The sequence below is a fragment of the Gavia stellata genome, chromosome 4, assembly GCF_030936135.1.
Source record: "Gavia stellata isolate bGavSte3 chromosome 4, bGavSte3.hap2, whole genome shotgun sequence".
Taxonomy (NCBI): Eukaryota; Metazoa; Chordata; class Aves; order Gaviiformes; family Gaviidae; genus Gavia; species Gavia stellata.
Window position 1 is genome coordinate 61,065,220 of NC_082597.1, and position 21,168 is coordinate 61,086,387.

General features: G+C 41.2%; 1 protein-coding gene across 1 annotated transcript in view; it reads right to left on the minus strand.

The window, feature by feature from the left end:
* Positions 1 to 21,168, minus strand: part of RFX4 (regulatory factor X4) — a 97,785-nt gene that overhangs the window by 12,495 nt on the left and 64,122 nt on the right. The window contains exons 14-16 of the mRNA XM_059816707.1: positions 15,172 to 15,291; positions 12,578 to 12,739; positions 5,636 to 5,798 (exon numbers count right to left, since the gene is read on the minus strand). Of these exons, the coding sequence (XP_059672690.1) occupies positions 5,636 to 5,798; positions 12,578 to 12,739; positions 15,172 to 15,291 (445 nt within the window). The remainder of the gene's footprint in view (positions 1 to 5,635; positions 5,799 to 12,577; positions 12,740 to 15,171; positions 15,292 to 21,168) is intronic.

Below are 21,168 nucleotides of genomic sequence, written 5' to 3' on the forward strand. Positions count from 1 at the left end.
GAAAGAATGGTTGGTTTATAGTACAGAGAATAATGCAAAGTCCTGCATCTGCGGTGTCATAACTTGTGCAGTGGTACAGGTTGGGGCCGTTTGGAGAGAACGCAGCTTTGCTAAAAATTGCCTGCAAGTTCTGGTGGACAAAAAGTTGAACGTGAGTCACCAGCATGCCTTTACAATGAAGAAGACCAGCTACATAGTGGGTTGTATTAGCAGGAGTGTGGTCAGCAGGCCTAAAGAACTGATTATTCTTCTCTATTTGGCACTTGGGAGACCACATGTGTTTTTGGCTCTCCACTATAAAAAGGACACTGACATACTGGAGTGAGTCTAATGGAGGGCCATTAAGACAGATAGGGGATTGAAGCACATGACTTACAGGAAGAGAACTGAGTTTGTCCAGCCTTAAGAAGAGAGGCAAAGGGATGATCTACAACTATCTAACAGGAGGGTACAGACTAGCTAGAGCTGAACTCTTCTCAGAGGTGTACAGTGACAGGATGAGAGGCAACAGACACAAGTTGGAACAAGGGAAATTCCAATTATATATAAGGATCTTTTCTTCTATTAATACCACAGACCTTCCATTTACAGTCCTGAGACCCCACACGTGTGGAGAGTACCTCTGTGGATTTAGAAGATTTACTGGAGTAAGCTAAAGTAGATTATGAACCTTGTGATCTTCTCCAGTTTCACAAAACTACACTAGTATTGCTTGCTGTAAGGCTTGTTTTAATAATGGGGAACAGATCATGTAGCCCTTTCTTCATTTCTGGTAACATGCATTTGGCCTTAATCAATTAACATTTTACAGGGAACATTTTTTATCATTGAACTTATATTTTATTTTCTATAACTGGCCAGAAGCACAAATAAAATATTTGTACTAATCAATTCAACAGTCTGTATTTCAGTCTATAACAGTCTATATCCAATTCTCTCTTGGGAACTACTAGGGCTTTATGTTGTTCCAAGGTTTCAGCTCTTAAATGTATTTACATTGTGGAATATTGTGGTATAAAGTGCTCTGATCTTTTAGGTATTCTCTTTCTATCTCAAGATGGTTTGGAGCCTTTATATTTCACAGAGGGTCATCTTTCATGTTCAAGATTGGTAGGAACCCCAGCAGAACTGACGTTAGGAAACCTTCAGGTATGCTGGGTGGCTAAGAGCCTGCATTTGGTGGGAAATGCAGCAGGCAAATGGCTTGTGGCCTTCATACTGCTTAAGTTCTCTGCTGGGCCCTCTGCATGGCAGTGCGGCTCAGTCTTTGCGGCTACAGCAGCTGCTTACTCCATTGCTCACTTCTCCAGAAACCTGGAAATCTTAATGCAGGCTTTCATCTTCTCTCTTTCTTTCTTTCCAGGGCAGCCATCTGTTTGAATCTTGAGTACAAGGTCTCTTATTTTTTCTTTTCCTCTCTGAAGATATGGTTCTTTAATGCTTTTAAACAAGCTCTGTCTTGATTTTGTGACTGTAACTTCCATAACAACAATGTAATGAGTCCTGTGCTTCAGAACATGATGGGTGAGGTCACTGGACTTCCCTGCAGATACTTCTTCAGGAACATATCTCTATAGCCTGTCACATGAGACTCAAATCATATAAAAATTGAAATAACAATATATTGATTTTGATGTAGATCCAAAATAAGTACAAATTGTAATGAATAAAAAAAATTTAATCGCACTATATAGAGGGCAAATGAGATCAGGAAATCTTTCTGATAGAAGCCATGTAAACACAGATTAACAGAGGCCCTAGTCACAGAATCACAGAATCACTAAGGTTGGAAAAGACCTGTAAGATCATCAAGTCCAACCATCAACAAACACCCCCATGCCCACTAAACCATGTCCCACAATGCCACGTCCACACGTTCCTTGAACACCTCCAGTGAGGGTGAGTCCACCACTTCCCTGGGCAGCTTATTCCAGCATTTCACTGCTCTCTCAGTCAAGGGATTTTTCCTAATATCCAGCCTGAACCTCCCCTAGAGCAACTTGAGGCCATTTCCTCTCGTCCTGTCGCTAGTCACTTGGGAGAAGAGACCAACACCCACCTCTCTGCAACCTCCTTTCAGGTAGTTGTAGAGAGCGATGAGGTCTCCCCTCAGCCTCCTCTTCTCCAGGCTGAACAACCCCAGTTCCCTCAGCCGCTCCTCATTAGACTTGTGCTCCAGACCCCTCACCAGCTTCGTTGCCCTTCTCTGGACACGCTCCAGCACCTCAATGTCCTTCTTGTAGTGAGGGGCCCAAAACTGAACACAGGATTCGAGGTGTGACCTCACCAGTGCCAGGTATAGGCGCACGATCACCTCCCTGCTCCTGCTGGCCACACTATTTCTGATACAGGCCAGGATGCCATTGGCCTTCTTGGCCACCTGGGCACACTGCTGGCTCATCTTCAGCCGGCTGTCAATCAACACCCCCAGGTCCTTTTCTGCAGAGCAGCTTTCCAGCCACTCATCCCCAAGCCTGTAGCGTTGCATGTGGTTGTTGTGGCCAAAGTGCAGGACCCGGCACTTGGCCTTGTTGAACCTCATACAATTGGCCTCAGCCCATCAATCCAGCCTGTCCAGATCCCTCTGCAGAGCCTTCCTACCCTCAAGCAGATCAACACTCCCGCCCAACTTGGTGTCGTCTGCAAACTTGCTGAGGGTACACTCAACCCCCTCATCCAGATCATCGATGAATATATTAAAGAAGACCGGCCCCAAAACTGAGCCCTGGGGGACTGTGCTTGTGACCGGCCGCCAACTGGATTTCGGTCCATTCACCACGACCCTCTGGGTTCGGCCGTCCAGCCAGTTTTTCACCCGGCAAAGAGTATACTTGTCTAAGCCACGAGCTGCCAGTTTCTCCAGGAGAATACTGTGGGAGACAGTGTTGAAGGCTTTACTAAAGTCCAGGTAGACAACATCCACAGCCTTTCCCTCATCCCTTAGGCGGGTCACCTGGTCATAGAAGGGGATCAGGTTGCTCAAGCAGGACCTGCCTTTCATGAACCCGTGCTGGCTGGGCCTGATCCCTTGGTTGTCCTGCACGTGCCCTGTGAGCGCCCTCAAGATGAACTTCTCCATAATCTTCCCCAGCACTGAGGTCAGGCTGACAGGCCTGTAGTTCCCTGGATCCTCCTTCTGGCCCTTCTTGTAGATGGGTGTCACGTTGGCAAGCCTCCAGTCGTCCGGGACCTCCCCTGTTAACCAGGACTGTTGATAAATGATGGAGAGTGTCTTGGCAAGCTCCTCCACCAGCTCCCTCAGCACCCTTGGGTGGGTGCCATCAGGCCCCATAGACTTGTGAGTGTCCAGGTGGCATAGCAGGTCGTTAACTGCTTCCTCCTGGATCATGGGGAGTTTATTTTGCTCTCCATCCTTGTCTTCCAGCTCAGGGAGCTGGATACCATGAGGATACCTGGTGTGGCTATTAAACACTGAGGCAAAGAAGGCATTAAGTACCTCAGCCTTTTCCTCATCCTTCGTGACAATGTTCCCCCCCACATCCAGTAAAGGATGGAGATTCTCCTTGGCTCTCTTTTTGTTGTTGATATATTTATAGAAGCATTTTTTGTCATCCCTTACAACTGTGGCCAGATTGAGCTCTAGCTGGGCTTTTGCCTTCCTAATTCCCTCTCTGCATGACCTAACGAGATCCTTGTACTCTTCTTCAGTTGCCTGCCCCTTCTTCCAAAGGTGATAAACTCTCCTTTTTTTCCTGAGTCCCAGCAAAAGCTCCTTGTTCAGTCAGGCCGGTCGTCTTCCCCGTCAGCTCTTCTTACGGCACATGGGGACTGCCTGCTCCTGCGCCTCTAAGATTTCCTTCTTGAAGAAGGTCCTATGAGCTTACAAAAGCAATTCCAGACAAGAAGGCAGATGTCATCGAAATATTTAGAAGCATCACCAAAATGTTTCCGTCCATGTGTCACACACAAAACCAAATGGCAAAGGAAGTCAGATTATAGAATTCTTTGTTGCTTTTCAGAAAAGTTGATTCACCTAGATTAAAAAGTTTCCTCAAATCACCTACCAGAAGCAAGAAATTCCTTTAGGAACAATGAATTCTCAAATATATGTACACATACATATATATATTATGTATAAACTGCCTTACTGTGGTCTCTTCCAATTCTTGCATCCTGTTAGCTCCCAAACCTCCCTGCTGCCCTGTTTCTGCCTCCACCAAGCAATCACACTGCTGGATAGGAGAGATATTCCATATCTTCATATCCAGGTTTTTCCAGTAAGGGTTTAGAAGTGACATTCAAACAGAAATCCAAACCTAACCACATCCAAGAGGGAAGGAGATGCAGGGTTCCAATTATACTACTGTTAATCTTCCAAACAGTATAGTCTTCCACACTGGGAAAGCACTTCTGCAAGGTTAATGAGTATGCAGTGAGACTGAGGAACTCAGTAAAGTCTTTTGAACCTCTTGCATCATGTCAGCATCTGAGTATTCGTTAATCTTGCTATGTGCCTGGCCCTTCTCCATTGACTATTTTGTGATTGTTTCTTTCTAGTTATGAATATCTATGAGTTATAAACTTACTCAAATGAGGATGGCACAGAAGAACTGTTGCTTGATGAAAAGAGCACTGAGAGTCTTAGTTTGAGTTTCTGAAGTTTTCCAAGATCAAATAATGTTACATAAATTTCTACTGTAATTATTTTAATTGAGAACCTTGAGCAAATTTTGATGATGGAGATGGGATTAGAATATTATGGTGAAAATGTGGCTATTTCTCCAAACTTTGGACATTTTTTAGTTGCAGGTCTAACAGTAGTCATAGAATCATTGAGGTTGGAAGGGACCTGTGGAGGTTGTCTAGTCTAACCCCCATACTCAAAGCAGGGTCCGCTAGAGCAGGCTGCCCAGGATTGTGTCCAGATGGGGTTTGTATATCAGCAAGGATGGAGACTCCATAGGCCTTCTGGGCAACCTGTTCTGGTGTTTGATCACATTTAGAGTAAAACAAGGTTTTTGTTTGTTTATGTTTAAACAGAATTTCTTGTATTTGTGCCCATTGCCTCTTGTTTTGTCACTAAATACCACTGAGAAGAATCTGTCTCCATCTTCTTTACATCCTCCACCAGGTATTTATACACATTGATAAGGCCGTCCCTGAGCCTTCTGTGCCTGATGCTAAAGAATCCCAGCTCTCTCAGCCTCTCTTTGTATGACAGACGTTCCAGTCCTGTAATCATCTAAGTGGCTCTTGTCTGGACTTATTCCAGTATGCCTGTGTCTGTCTTTTACTGGGGAGCACAGAATTGGATCCAGTGCTCCAGATGTGGTCTCAGCAGTGCTGAGCAGAGAAGAAGAATCACCTCTCCTGAGACATGGTATAGTAGGGTTGTTCTTTGGGCGCATCTAGCCTTTGGAACAGAACATGGCACAGGAAAACAGGAATCAGAGAAGAAATCTACTGAAGCCTTCTCTTTTATAAAATATTCTCCAAGCCTACTGTGTTTTTAAATAGAATTAAATGAGATTACAACAGCCAAAGAATAATGATACCAGCATCTTTGCAGTACAGACTTACTACACCAAGAAACAGATTTCACTGCATTTCACAACCGCCCCCCCAAAGCATAAGTTAATACAACCCTCCCCCAAGACACTGGGAAGTGACTTACCCGTGTTCTTCTCTGTGGGGATAAACAGGTATCCGGTGTGTGACAGATGATGATGGTACATGTGGACTTCTCATGCAGGGCAGCTGTTGGGAATTTTCAGCAGGTGACCCAGCAGCTGTTGTCACAGTGTAGGTGAGTGACCACGTATAGGATTGCATAGCTCCTGCAGACATACAAGTATTAAAGGAATACAGCTAACATGGGCTGTCATGCATAGAGGTGTGATGCTTTGAGGTGGTTACAGGAAAGCAACCTAATAGGCACTGGTAATGGAAAAGAGCATCAGCCAAAGTGAATAAAACAGTTATGTCTGAGGCATAAATAAAAATACAAATAGATCAGCTGGAGTGTGCAAAGATCCAGAGGTAAGAGACATATCTGGAATAGCTCAGACTGTGAACTTTCAGTGCGGTATTGTAATTTGAGGCTATCTTTTTTCAGAAAAACCGGGATAGGACTTAGAAATGGAGGAAAACCAGTGCTACTATTTCTCAGGCGTGATGCACCAAAGCCTGAGGTCTCTCTTACATGGAGCGGCTGCTGGCCTGTTTAGCTCTGAGGCTGATCAGGCCTGGAGTGAGGCAGGAAGGATGATCAGAACAATGAAGGATCAGAAAAAGATGGGTTTTATGGAAATAAATTTCTTGAATCCTTTTGCAGTTTGTATTTGTTCCACCCAACTAGGTACCAGCCTTTGTAGTGGCAGGTCTCCAAATTTTAACAAATATATAGTCAGAAACAGCCTAGCCTTTTTCTTCCCGCAAATAATCTTTCTTTCTTCTTTCGAGGCGGCAGGGACTGGACTTAATTTATTTTTTCATGTAGAGCATTTGTGGGAAGAGCAAAGCAAAGAAGTGGGTTTTCCATTTTGCTTGGAAGGTGCTGAGTTTTTTAATCATCGTGATCCCTTCCAGGCAGGAACTCCAGATTCATGAGCCAGCTGCTGAGAAACCTTTGTCCTTTGCACACACCCCTTTCACTCAGGAGGCTGACAGATCCATTGTTCCAGTATAACATAGCTCTTGCTGGAGGTCATGACCATACTGGCTGAGATTACCCTGCAAATGAGGACCAGAACACTGAATTTAACCCAATGCGAACACTAGTTTGGGGGTCTCTGGGCACTCTTGACTCTTTTTCAGTAGTTTAAAAAGAATTGCAGGAGGTGACTCATTTTTTTTCAATGTGGATTCTAGGACTTCCTGTAGTATGAAAGGGCCTAATTCAGAGGGGGAAGCGATTGTATTACCAGGTCTGTGTCCACTCCATGGCTTTGGGGAATGAAAAGCCTATCTCAGATGTGCGTAATTTTCTTCAGGTGTATGTAATTTTATTTGGCAAAATCAGACAAAAATTTTTTTGAAATGGGAAATGCTTAATTCTGGGTGTGAACAAAGGCATTCTGAGCTTCACGAGGTAAGTCCAGCTTGAAATACTCCAGCAGGGTGTGATTTGGTGCTCTTACAGTAGAGACATCCTTGGACGTGTTGCAACCGAGGATGTTTGTGCTATGCCTGTTTTCACATGCCTGCATTTTCTGTCACCAATTCTTGAATTTTCAGTCTTTCATGTCCTCCCGTTGAAGAGGACCATCGAGATCTCTGAGACCAAAGAGGAGGCATACACATTTGAGCTAGCACATCAGTGCTGCTGTGTCTATGAGCAGTCATGGTTCCTTGAGTTGAGGAAAAGTGTTTGAGGAAGCCTACCTTCACTAGAAAATACAGTTTATGTGGAAGGGGCCAAAACTCCTTAGGCGGTCACCAAATCGTTTCATTTGAAAACAAGAGAAAAACTGTTTTGAAAATATCAGCAACTTGTCTACAGAATATTTTGGTGAAACATTTCAATTTCAAAAGGTCAACATGTTTTCCTAGTGTTATTTTCCAAAAGAAAATTTGAAACTTTGTTTCAAAACAGGCCTAAATTCGAAAGGCAAGAACAAAGACAAAAGAAAGAAAAGAAGGACAACAAAAATGGTGAAAAAACCCAAATACTTATTTTTAGGTAACATTACTGGGGTTTTTTCACTTTTTCACTTTTTAAATTCACCATAAAACAAAAAAATGTGGCCATTGAGACAAAAATCTCATGACCTTCCTAGCTCTAACAAGAAGCGGTAATAACAAGGCCAAAAGATCCTTTGCATTTTACCAAACATGGTTAATGTGACTAGCCCCAGCCATTGTGACAGCCTCCTTTTCTTTTTTTGAAAAATAGTAGGGATCTTATCTCAGTCTGAGGAAAATGAGTCAGTCCAGGACAGCAAGTTGTTTCATGTGCTCCCTGTGGGAAGTCAGACTCCCTGAATGAGAGGACTTGGCCACTCCTGGCATTCAAGTCTAACTGGCAGCTACCTCAGTTCAATTTTAAAATAAATGTTTAGGGTGTAACATGCTTTGTGCCTGTCCAGACAACACAGAAACAAATACAGAGAATAGATCTTGCACTGGAAGAGTTGTGAATATCTTTGTTTAATTTTCCTAACTAAGAATTTTCCCCAATACTACAGGATAGTACTTCACACAGCAGCTCTAGGAGGTACTTTCTTTTGGAGGTTATGGTTTAGAAACAAATGTATGTTGGGTTTTACTCTGGATTTACAGAGTGACAGAAAACTGTTGAAATTTTTTTTCAGGATGTTCTTGGGAATCTACAGTTGCCTCGCTTCTCTTTGCCTTTGTGCAAGGGATTACATTATTTTCAGTGACCTACTCACAAAGACAGAGAGGAAAGATAGAAGACGACAACAGATTTACAGACGTGTATGTATATATCAGGTCAGCCAGGCTACTGCCAACATTGTGGTGTGTAGAAAATGAGGAATGAGGTAAGACTGAAAGTTTTTAATGGTTAGCGTTTTAATACCCGCCTATGTCCCAGCCCTATATGATTAACTTCCTGAGCTGGCTGCAGAATTGAACTCCAGGAGATGAAGTCTCTTTTAGATATGACTGAACCCAACTGAACTGCTTTCTGAAATAAGCAAAAACAATAGTTATTGAGCAACATTTTGCTCTGCTTTGTGTTCTGAACATGCAGGGTTTGATTAAAATAGAGAAGTTCATTTATTATAACTCCTTTTTTTTTTTCTCTTTTAACGAAAAATTTCGTTTTGAGGATAGTAACCAAGGGGCCACCTGACCTGTAGGAGATCCAAATATAAATGGAACTGCTATCAGTCCAACAACAGCCCAGTTGTCATTGGTGCCATCATATAGACCATTGCAGAAAGAAACAAAAGTTGCTTCATGATGCTGCATTTTAAATTTGCTTTATGCTGGAGTAAATGACCACCCAGGTACAAGCACGACACTCACAGCACTGTGTATTATGTCTGATAGTAAGCAGTACTGTCAACCTCAAGCAATCAGAAATCTGCAGTCAGACCCCCATTTTGCCGCCACACAACAAAGAGGTTATCTTAACTATCAGCTTTAGAAAAAACACAAACCCTTCCATTTGGAAGGGGAGAATTGCCTTTTGAAATTGGAACCTTTGACTTTTACAGTCTGCAGCTACGAGAATTAAACTCTGATTGTTGAACAAGAGCCGATGTTCTCATATGTTCATATGAGTCCAGGAGCTAAAGCTTTAGGAAAAAACCAGAAATTTGTTGTATCACACACACAAACATAAGAGTTGGTAGCTCTGTGCAAGTATCTCCTGTGCCAGATTCCCAGAACTTTAATACCCAGCCTAGACTTGGAAGAACAGTGACCTTAAATGACCATTGCTGACCTGAAGAATTATTCCACACATACATTTCTTGAAACTAAATAGTAAACTGCATAGATGATTAGTTTACTAACATATTAGGAACTACTTAAAATTCAGAGTTCATTTTGGGTTGTCTAAAAACCATTGCACTGGCAAATGAGTAATCACAGTTTTAAGAGGGGTTTTAAGAGAGAATAGCATGGTCAGCCATATAGCTATCACTTTTATTACAATATTGTTGTGGTTTGAACAATCATTAATCTGGCCTTTGTGATTTAGAAAGGATGGAGACTAATTATCCTTTTAAATGCCTAGTAATCTAACAAAAAGTTTTAAATAAAATGTTAGCTGAGCCATGCCAGATGCTCTACCACAGAATGCTACATATAGGATTTACCTTTCCTTTGCTCGGTATCATGGAATTGCAACAGTTTAATTTGCTGGTTTTGTGCTGACCGCTGACTGAAGGCAAAAAAGTTAAAATGCAAGTTTAATAGTTAACTTTTATTGCTAACGCTACAAGCAAGAAAGAGTTAATGATGCCTTAAACTGGGAAACTGAGCGCTAGTGGTAACCAATGGAACTAGTTCTCAAGATTTGCAAAGCATTTGCAGAGTTTTACATTTGCCTCATAAAAGACACATAAGAAAATCAATAGAGTGTACTTTAAATATAGCTCTCCAGAACAGAGGTACCTGTTCCGAAATTTTCTCTATATTAATGCCACTAATCTGTATATGGAATAGTTTGATTATATGTAATGTCTTCAGCGCTCCTATTCTAAAGTACAGCAATTTCCTATAGCTGAAACATGGTTGTTATTTTGTATTACTTTATGTGAATGAACCCTGCATTCCATGGTGTAACGGTTAGCAAACTAAAAAAGTGATCAGTTTCTCTACATGATGAACGTGGGAAATTGAGGTATTACTAATTGCCCAAATTAAGACCAGGAAATAGCCACATACTTATATTTAATTTTAACCAGACCACTACTTGCATTGATGAATTTGGCTTGTAATAGGCAAAAATTATTTTCACGCTTGCAAAAGTGAGACCGCACCAGACTGTAAGAAAAAAATCCAATTGATCCCAACAAAAGTTTTTAAAACAACCTAAAAATGAAAAGCTGGAAAAAACAGGGAGCTAAAATAATCAGAAATAGCTTTCTTGCCTAAGAAGTTCTGCTACTGGAACAACTACGTCAAGTTCTACTGCCGGTACTGTGGGAGTAGGTCCTTCAACCATTGTTCCCAAATGATCCTGTTTCTGGCTTGAGACTTAAAACTAGCAGACCTTGGCCTTATCAGGACATAAAAAATTAGAGGGAGTGAGAGAATAAAACAGCCTATAATAAAATAATAAACAACACAAACCCAAAAAGGAATTGCATTTGTAATGTTTGTGTGAGTTCATTCCCTTGTATTACTGGTGGGATTCAGGAAGGATATGTAAGATCCTTGCAGTTCCCAGGCCTGCCCAGACCTGGATCTGAGTCAAGTACCTACATCAAGTAAGCTGAAGGTGGAAGCCCAGATAGCTGACAAATAGGCTGTTATATAAATATGGAATAAGCTTTGGGTTAATAGTTATAATAGTCACATAGAGTTACAGTCTCTGTAGCTTAAACACAAGTCCCTCAAATCTCCATTCCCATCAATGCCACTGGAGACCACACAGTTCCATACTTTTCAGTCTTTTGCTTTTGTGTACAGTTCTGCATCATACCAAATTCTGGTTATAACATCACAATGATCCCATTGGGCTACAACGTCTACACAGCAAGTTACCCACAAAATCAACATTTCCAGACTCAAACATATACACCACCTCCAGTGTTGCTCGATCCAAAGCAGTGTGCTCACCTGCCATGTCTAGGAATCATGTGTCTCTTGTCTAACTGTTCTGGGGGTAATACCAACCTATTTCCCTCTTAAATATGGTATAATCTCCAACAGTGAGAAAACCTTACGTTTTTATGTAGGGACAAATATTCTTAAATCTCTTTCCACCACAACTATGCATTGTGTTCCCTGTGGGGCCTTTGAAAACATGAAAAATATTTGTCAGAAAGATTTATTAGTCCTTTAACCACTGCCAAATTCTCCAGTGTGGTAAATCATCACTTTCTGACATTCTCTCAAGAAGGTTTTGTAACTTTTCTAGTATGTCACAAAACTGATAGTTTCCACATTCTGATTATACACCCATTTCACTGCGGAGCAGCAAAGCTGGAATTTCACTGCCTGGAATGCCTTCTGAAAGTCATTCACATTTCTGACTTTTTTTTCCATGAGTTAAGAAAACACTGTCTTTTGATCATACAGACAGATTGTCCTGCCCATATCCAAAAGGTAACGAGTGAGTTTTATGTTAGACTTCAGAGGATGGTTGCCCATTTATACAGAACAAACAAGAAGGCAGTTTTGTGCTTACTGTTTTCTGACAATCCTGCCCACAAGTTGAATACCTTTAAGCACAGATTTTTTTAATCTGTGGGCCCACCAGAATACAACTACCTCATGAGTTGCCATAATGAAGTATGCATCTGAAAACAGGCTTCAGACATGTAATTCCTAGTCTCTAACATTGAAAGATGAAAGTTATCAACAATGTGTAAAACATTCCCAAGAGAAACTTGCACAGCTATTTAAACATATTTGGGTCTCAAATATTTTGAAAGATACCCAATTCCCATTTTACCCACTAGGAATTCCTGAACCACTAGTGGTTCAGGATTTTGAAAACCTCACTAAACCTTAAAGTATCTGGCACATTTTCTTGAAATATATAAAATTTTTCAGAGAGACTGATTGCCCTTGAAGTCATTGAAGATGCTCAGAAGTGCTATATTCATAAATAATTCTTCTGGGGCATTGCTAGAAATATGAAAAATTGGACTGATTTTTAAAACCATTTAGAAATAAAGTGACAGGTCTGCTCTTCTGAAGGCCTCAGCTACTGAACAGTTTCTGATATGCTGAGGTCTGTGATCTCCTGTTAGGCCTTTGGATTCCAAACATCAGTTCTTTTTCCTGTTAGATTGCACATTATGTTTAGATACAGTGAGAAGGCATAACCAATACTTTAAACAGATTTCTGTTTGGGAAGACTTCTCATCTCTTGAAATCTGGCACATCATGTTCTCAGGCTCAGTTTCAGGTGACCAAGTGCAAAAGCCATCTTCAAGCAGATCCAGCTGCCATAAGCCTGCCTACCTACCTGTTGTAGCTGCTATGACACCATACTCTGGGGACTGATTGCTGACAGGCGAGGGGGCAGAGGGCACTTCCACTGAGGTGGCAGATTTAGCTGGGGAGAACGGCACTGGCGAGGGAGTCGGAGGAGCTGGTTCACTCAGAATAATTTCTTCTCGTAGTTCTGCTGCAGGATGAGAGAAAAATCATCAAACATAGTTAAAAGCAGATTCAAGGAACACTGAGAAACAAAAAATTAATGTAAGCAGTTAAGTTCTGTAGGCTGTATTTCAAGAAATGCACGGCAGGAATCACAAATCTTTGAAAGAGTACTTCTATAACATTCAGCATTACAACTTTCTATGTTCCTTCATAAGACCTCTTAAAGGAAAGTTATATTTTTCCTGTTGTATAGATAGGAAACTCATGCACAGACAGCTTAAGGTTTATATTCCTGTAATATACTATTAGATACCTAAAATTAGGAGTCTGGTCTGAGTCAGGCACTCCTCCTTCTAGAGACATTGGAAAGAAACAGGGATCTCCAGGGTATTGCAGTAGTTTTTGGCCATGACCTACTCTCTTCCTTGACTAAAGAGGATGACACTCTGCATAGTTCTAGCTGCTAAAGCTATGTGGAAAGTACAGAGGGATAAGAACTTGTTTGTCAAAAAACAAGAGGCTCTGGCAGGGCAATAAATTAAATCCAGATCTTTCAACACTTCGAAGATATTACCCTAATCACTGAAATGTTCTTCTTCCCATAAATCTACAGGGTGACAAATTAAGCCACAGCTAAAATGAAGAGTAGAACTTTCCAAAGGTGACAGAGGGGTTTAACTTGCCAAAATTAATGGGAAATGCAAGGAAGGTAGGTCACAGAATCACTAAGGTTGGAAAAGACCTGTAAGATCATCAAGTCCAACCATCAACTAACGCCACCATGCCCATTAAACCATGTCCCGCAATGCCACGTCCACACGTTCCTTGAACACCTCCAGTGAGGGTGACTCCACCACTTCTCTGGGCAGCTTATTCCAGCATTTCACTGCTCTCTCAGTCAAGGGATTTTTCCTAATATCCAGCCTGAACCTCCCCTAGAGCAACTTGAGGCCATTTCCTCTCGTCCTGTCGCTAGTCACTTGGGAGAAGAGACCAACACCCACCTCTCTGCAACCTCCTTTCAGGTAGTTGTAGAGAGTGATGAGGTCTCCCCTCAGCCTCCTCTTCTCCAGGCTGAACAACCCCAGTTCCCTCAGCCGCTCCTCATAAGATTTGTGCTCCAGACCCCTCACCAGCTTCGTCGCCCTTCTCTGGACACGCTCCAGCACCTCAATGTCCTTCTTGTAGTGAGGGGCCCAAAACTGAACACAGGATTCCAGGTGCGGCCAAATCAGCGCCAGGTACAGGCGCACGATCACCTCCCTACTCCTGCTGACCACACTATTTCTGATACAGGCCAGGGTGCCATTGGCCTTCTTGGCCACCTGGGCACACTGCTGGCTCATCTTCAGCTGGCTGTCAATCAACACCCCCAGGTCCTTTTCTGCGGGGGAGCTTTCCAGCCACTCTTCCCCAAGCCTGTAGCATTGCATGGGGTTGTTGTGGCCAAAGTGCAGGACCCGGCACTTGGCCTTGTTGAACCTCATACAATTGGCCTCAGCCCATCGATCCAGCCTGTCCAGATCCCTCTGCAGAGACTTCTGACCCTTGAGCAGATCAACACTCCCGCCCAACTTGGTGTCATCTGCAAACTTTCTGAGGGAGCACTCAACCCCCTCATCCAGATCATCGATGAATATATTAAAGAAGACCGGCCCCAAAACTGAGCCCTGGGGGACTGTGCTTGTGACCAGCTGCCAGCTGGATTTCGGTCCATTCACCACGACCCTCTGGGCTTGGCCGTCCAGCCAGTTTTTCACCCAGCAAAGAGTATACCTGTCTAAGCCACGAGCTGCCAGTTTCTCCAGGAGAATACTATGGGAGACAGTGTCAAAGATCACTGAGGATCCCTTAGTACAAGGGGCTGCCCTGAGCAGAGAGACAGCAGAGGTAGTCTCTGTTCGCTTCTGTTCTGGTGAGTCAGTGCAGAGTGAGTGGGGCAGAACTCGGAATCATTTCTGTACAAGCACTTGGAACATAAGCGTACCAGAAATGATAGCTTTCGTTTTTGCCTTTGCTCACTTCTCCCATCTCTCCCTCTTATTTAGACTTGTAAAATCCATTAATATCAGTGAATTTATTTAGTGTTAAATCAGGGTGAGAGACAGAATCAAGGCTGGGTTCACTGAAACACAATGGTGGCTTAGACAGACTGAGGTAAAAGGCTCAGTACAAAAATCTCTTACTGAAACACCAAGTGTGTGCTTAGGAATGGGATTCAGACACCCAGAGTTACGTCATGAACCAGGCAGGCCTCTTTCAGAATGTAAATTTTCAGAATGTACCAGGGACGCCCGCCTTGCAAATGACTTATTTCAAATCATGATGGAATTGAAAAACACTTCGCTCCTAGATAAGCCTCACTAGGTTAGATGAGGGTGAAGAAATGTCCTAACATAGAAAATAGTGAATCCAGTGGAACAAAACAACAAAAGATGAATAAAAGAACAAACTCACCTGTGCTTCCTTCTCCTTTCATTGCCCTCATTAGCTCATTAGCTCTCTCCTGACAATGGAGTGATTCCAGCAGGTACAATACGTAGTCATCAAACATCAAGTGAATAAGGTGAAAAGACCCTGGTAATAAAGTGAACAAACAAAAAAGCCATTGACTGTCTCAATACACTCATTAAACCAATGATTACGGCATTTAACACAAACAGCACTGAGTAGGACTGCCTCCATATACTATTGTCTCTCTTACTCAAGGTAAGAGAGGTCAAAGTAAAACTGAGGACTAGCAAACTCTGTTCACTCCTGGAATTATACAGCCTTATACAATCAATTATCGTGGTTTAGGGTGCAAGGAGGCTGCCTAGCTGAGAGCTGGGACTTGATGGAGTTTTCTTCTATATTAGCATTGAACCATTTAGACAATTACACTATAGTGGAATTGTTTCCTTTTATCTAAAAGACGAGATACAAGCTTCTCTCAGAGGTAGAATCCTGAATTGGCTGCCTTAGTGACATGTCCTGGTATGAATTTTCTGAACTACCTGTGTCATTGCACAAAGAAATGAGAGGCTAATCAATAGGAAGGTAGAAACAATCTTCTAAATCTCCTGATGGTATATCTCCAGTGCGTTGCCTGGACTGGATGAGACATCTATTAACTGCCAAACATAGAGGCATTAGCAGCAATTGTGGATGTCTTAAATGGAAAGACTTGTACCAAAGCTTTGCTCTGTCATACTTCTCCTACTACATTATCTTTTCCTAATTATCAGTTTGAATCATACCAGAAGCATAACATTTGGCCTGTTTCTGTGCTTACCTCTGAAGATGCCATGGATACCGTCTCTTAACTGCCATGACAGGAATGTGAAAAACTTAAGGGCTAAAGGACTAAAAGACTTAAGGGAGGAATATGGACAAAAGAAAATGTGGGGGATGGAGTTAAAAAACACTTCAAAAATTAATAGTGCAAGGAGATTATATGGATAGCTATCTGCCACAAATCCTCAAGTAAGATCTGAGTACAGATTGAGAACTTGCTAATGTTGTTAGGAGGAAGGACTGGGTGATGCTATGGACTAGAGTAATGGAAATGAAATTTAATAGCATGCTGTAAGAAGTTCTGCCCTTAGAGATTTGTATCATCCTCTGATTTATATGCTTCCTCTGTAGAAACAGAAGTATTAATACTATTGCACAAGGCACTGGTGAAACCTCACTTAGAATATTGCATATAACTCTAGTCATCCATGTTCAAGAAAAAATACTACAAGTTGAAACTGGTATGGAGAAGATTACTAGGAGAATGCGGTGAATGGTTTAATAGATTTTAAATTACTAAAAATGCACGACTGGCTTCATTTTGCAGAAAGGAAGTGAGTTGCTTCCCATACTTTATAAAGAAGGATACATGTCAGGGATGGTGAAGAAATGTTTGCCCTAGAGCACACATAACCGCAAAAATAGATGTGTAAGAAGAGACCATAGATGCATTTCAGGGGAAAATTAGAGGAGCAAGGCATCAGAGCTGAGACATTGTGTAGTGTCACCCTGAAAGGAATAGCATTCATCTGCAGGGGAAGACTGACAAATATCAAGATGGAGTTTGGTCAGTTTGTGTAATAGACTCCATGACACAGAGTATCTGTAATAGCTCCAGACAGGATTTGATCATACAATATTTTTTTTTAAAGCTCCTATGTTTATTTAGACTTGCATGGAATATTTAAAATATGTTCATATAAGTCACTGAATAACTCTGGCAACTGCAAATGAAGTCAGGTTAAAATAATAGCCGGTTCAGCAGCTGGTTTAAACCAGAGAAAGATCACCAGCTGAGAGGGAAACAGAGATCAACTACTGCCAGATGAAATAAAAGCCTCATCTAGATGTGTTCCTTTCGAAATTCCATTACTACATTTTGAGGAAAAACTCTACCATGGGAAAAAGATGCAACAAGTTTCAAATTCAATGAAATTTCACAATGATCGGTTTATTCACGGGAAAGTTAGGTTTATCTTGGGATACTAGCTTTTACCACAACAAAGCATAACTACCCCTACTCCAACTTCTCTACTCAAACATACTGTTGAAGGGCAGAAGTGGTTTGAAAGATCCTATATCCTTATACTATTCTAGCTGGCAATTCAGCTTTCAAAGAGACTCTAAGCACATTCTTTTTCTTTGTGACCTGGATGGTCTTTGTGTTTCATTCTCTCACTCCATGCCTGCATAGCTTCTGTCGTCACTGATACAAGCTGAGCACACACACTGGGAGGTGAACATGCGCCTTTGTGTTCTGGGGCAAGGCAGCACAGAAAAAGGACATACGTGATTGCAACACCTTTGGGGAAGAAATCTTTGGCTGTTGGTGAACCTGAAGCATTCAGTTTTTCATTTGTTTCACGTAGCTATGCAAATCAAAATGGTAACAAGTTTGCCCAGCCTTGCAAATAGCGGAGATCTTCATTTAATTACTGCAGAGAATTTGGTTTTAGAAATCTTTTGGGCTCAAAAGTCTTGTTAAATAAAAGCCTATTCAATTTAACAGTACAATAAAGACAGCAGACCTAGCTGATTACCTTGTTACTGGCCTAGGATTTACCCAGTGAAAACCTAGATTTTCAAGAATCTCCATAAAATGCTTGCTCTTCTTCTGACTACAGTTTTTCAGTGGAAAGTTTCTATTGACTTTAGTGCAGTTACTACTGATAAGTATTTCCAAGGTAAGAAAAACAGGCCTAAATGCTGGCAAACTTCATGTGGTGGTATAAAGCTCAGGGTATTCAGTGTTTCCCATCAAACTTCTTGCTCAGCTTTTATTTAAAAAAAAAAAATAATTAAGGAAAGTTGCTTGCAGTTTCATAAAAATGTTTGGAAGTGCAAACTCTAAACACTAAAATGTTAGCAAGCAAAAAATAAAACCCCGAGATTTACTATTTTTAAAAAATGTCTTTGTTTTTTGGGGGTCTAATGCTTTATTTTGAAGACTTGGGTTTGGCAATACTGAATGGAGCATTTAAAAACACTCTAGTCCCCTTGTCACTCTCTTGAATTTCTCTCTTCCTCTCCTATTATTTCTCCCACTGTGTATTTTTAAACACTGTATAGAGTTTTGGAGCCCAGAATTTGCGTGAAAGACACTGGACAGACAAGTTGTTGGTACTGAATGAATGCAATATTATTACATTTTTAAATGAGTCAAATGAAATGTAAGCTATAGAGTGAAACCAATATCAGGGCATGCATTTCAGCTACACAGTGAATAGCTATTCAGCACAATGTACAATAATTTATTCTGTGTTTGCAAGCTATTGTTTTTCACATGAAATTATTTGGTTCTTTCAAGTATATCTTTAAGTACTGAAGCAGATCCAACTGTGGCTGCAAACCATACACTTCTTTAGGAGGAGGTAAGAAGTTATTCAAGAGACTGTAGTTACAATAATAAATAGCATTTGGCTCTAATTTGCAAGAGTTAGTGGAAATCATGGCAATGATTACCCAGCTAATGTACAGTAAGTATCAGCAGCTATTAAACGATACAGCTATTACGTGTAAGTAGCAAAACAACAGCGAGATTTCTAGATCTGGAGAAAATCATGGAACTTCTATTACTAATTAGTTACTTTATACACTGGATGCATTACCCAAACACTGCCACCAACTGTGCCTTTGATATGCATAGACAGGAAGGAGGGAGGGAGGGAGGCAGGCAGAGAGAAAAAGAGGGAGAGGGAGAGGGAGAGGGAGAGGGAGAGGGAGAGGGAGAGGGAGAGGGAGAGGGAGAGGGAGAGGGAGAGGGAGAGGGAGAGGGAGAGGGAGAGGGAGAGGGAGAGGGAGAGGAGCTTTTTTCCTGCCAGGGATTGTTTCAACATGCCCATGCGTCCATACTTAAAAGCTTTGCAGAATCAAATCTCTGTGCTAGCCAGTCCAGTGCCAGGGATTCCAACTTCCTCCAATCAGGTTTCTGTATCATATATTTCAAAGGTAAAAATATACCATCCTTTATATAGTAAAGATCCCATCATTTAACATGTTATTTTACTTTAAAAAAAAAAAATTACACTGTGAGCATCTGAGTCTATATATTGCTTGAAGTGGAAAAAATCATTAAAAACCAGTCTACTGAAACAGTTTCCAATGCAGTAAAAATGCAAAACTTTTTATCTAAGTTAAGAACAAAGGTATATAGATGTAAATATTTAGAATAGTAAATCAGTCTTTGTTTCTCTCCATATAACTCACTTAAATGCATACATTATTCTGAAAATCTAGAAGGAACTGTGTTAAATTAAGCACAGAATAGTTTCTGCCATCTGGCTCTGAGCTGTTTACATTCAGGGGTTATTCTTTTGGAACTTGCTCAACTCTAATTCATGAACAATGTGTCAAATGACCTTGCAGTGAAAGAGTCGCATCATTAATACAAATTACTATAAATTTGTGTCCGTGGCTAAATAACATTTGGGACATTTTGGGGGAAACAAGGTAGGGATAGCCCAGGCTTCTGTCTGATAGGATGAAGATATGGTTTTGGTATCATTCTCCCCTTTGAAAACCTGAAGGCTCAGATCTCCTCCTGCCTCCAGTGGAGTTGCACCTGGGCAGGGAATACTCCACCCTGTATAAATAAGGGTTAGAATAGTGACTGAACCAACTCTTGTCACATCACCTCCCAGGAGAGAACCCACCTAGCAGGCTGCAGACCTCTGCAGCTCAACAAATGGTTATGTGGTTTGTACAAAGTAAAATAGTTTCAACAGAAAAGATGAGAAAACCCTCCCACAGGACAAAGCCTCTACCCTTTGGTTAGAGATCTTGTTCTGGCAGTGATTAACACTGCTTCAAAAATCAGGCAGGCAGCTGTGGTCTAAGAACCAAAATGTCACAGATGCAAAAGAATTCTCTTTGATTTTACTTTTTTAAAAATAAAGATTTCTGAATTTGATGAAAATCCCAAACTATCTCAGCTTCACACTGAGCATGATGATTTTTTTTTTAAAAAAAAAACAAACCCTCTTGCTTTGGCTACCAAATTGAAAAGCAGTTATTGATCCAGTTCTAATTATAACACCACATACCCATGAAAAACACATCAGCTATGACCAGTACATTCTTTCCCTGATTGTGGTTACATATAAACGTATCGAATTCATGTTCAAAGGTGTGTATCCATATAAGAAGGAGAATCATGCGTTGTACACACAGATATATTCAGTGAACTAAAAAGACAAAAAAAAAAAAAAAAAAAAACCACAAACCCAAAACCCTATAAACTTAGCTGAGCAGTTAAAGTTCTCAGAAATGAGAAATTCAAGAACCAAATTTATAACAGAGACAACAGGTAAGTTATTTTGGTAGATCTGATATTTTATATTGTAGTGGGTTCCACTCGAACCAATGAATAATTATCAATATTCTCATTTACTTTCTACATGGCAAGTTCATAAATGTTTCCATTAATAAGTAAGAAATCACAGCTGAGGATCACTGTACAGACCATCCAGACAACTGATGGCCTAATGACTACTTGGGGAATCCCCATTTGATTAAAGATGTTTTGGTGATAGATGCTCTGAAACAGAGAATGCTTGATTAGGTTACAAACATATCCTGAACGCGAATAAAAATAATGTTGTAATGTGCAATTCAGTAGCAATAATGTATCCTTAGGGGCAGTTTAATGTCAGCATTTCATGACTTGTAACACTGTAACCTCAACACTGCACTAATGCAGGATGTTTTTTCATTTGTTGGATACCGGTGTGTTTCACAGTTTGGGATTATGTCTGCAGAGTGAAGTGTAGCAACCCAAAGTGCTACAAAACAAAATTCAGCATTTATTCAACACTCATGCAAAGGGATTTTTGAACAGTGGGGGAAAGTATGCTGTTAAGCAGCATCAGCTACTTTTATGCCCACAACAAAAGAAAATCTGCAGTCACTCAAGGAGAAAATGAGTCCTAGAGGAGGTGGAAAATAGATGCGACCAGGGTA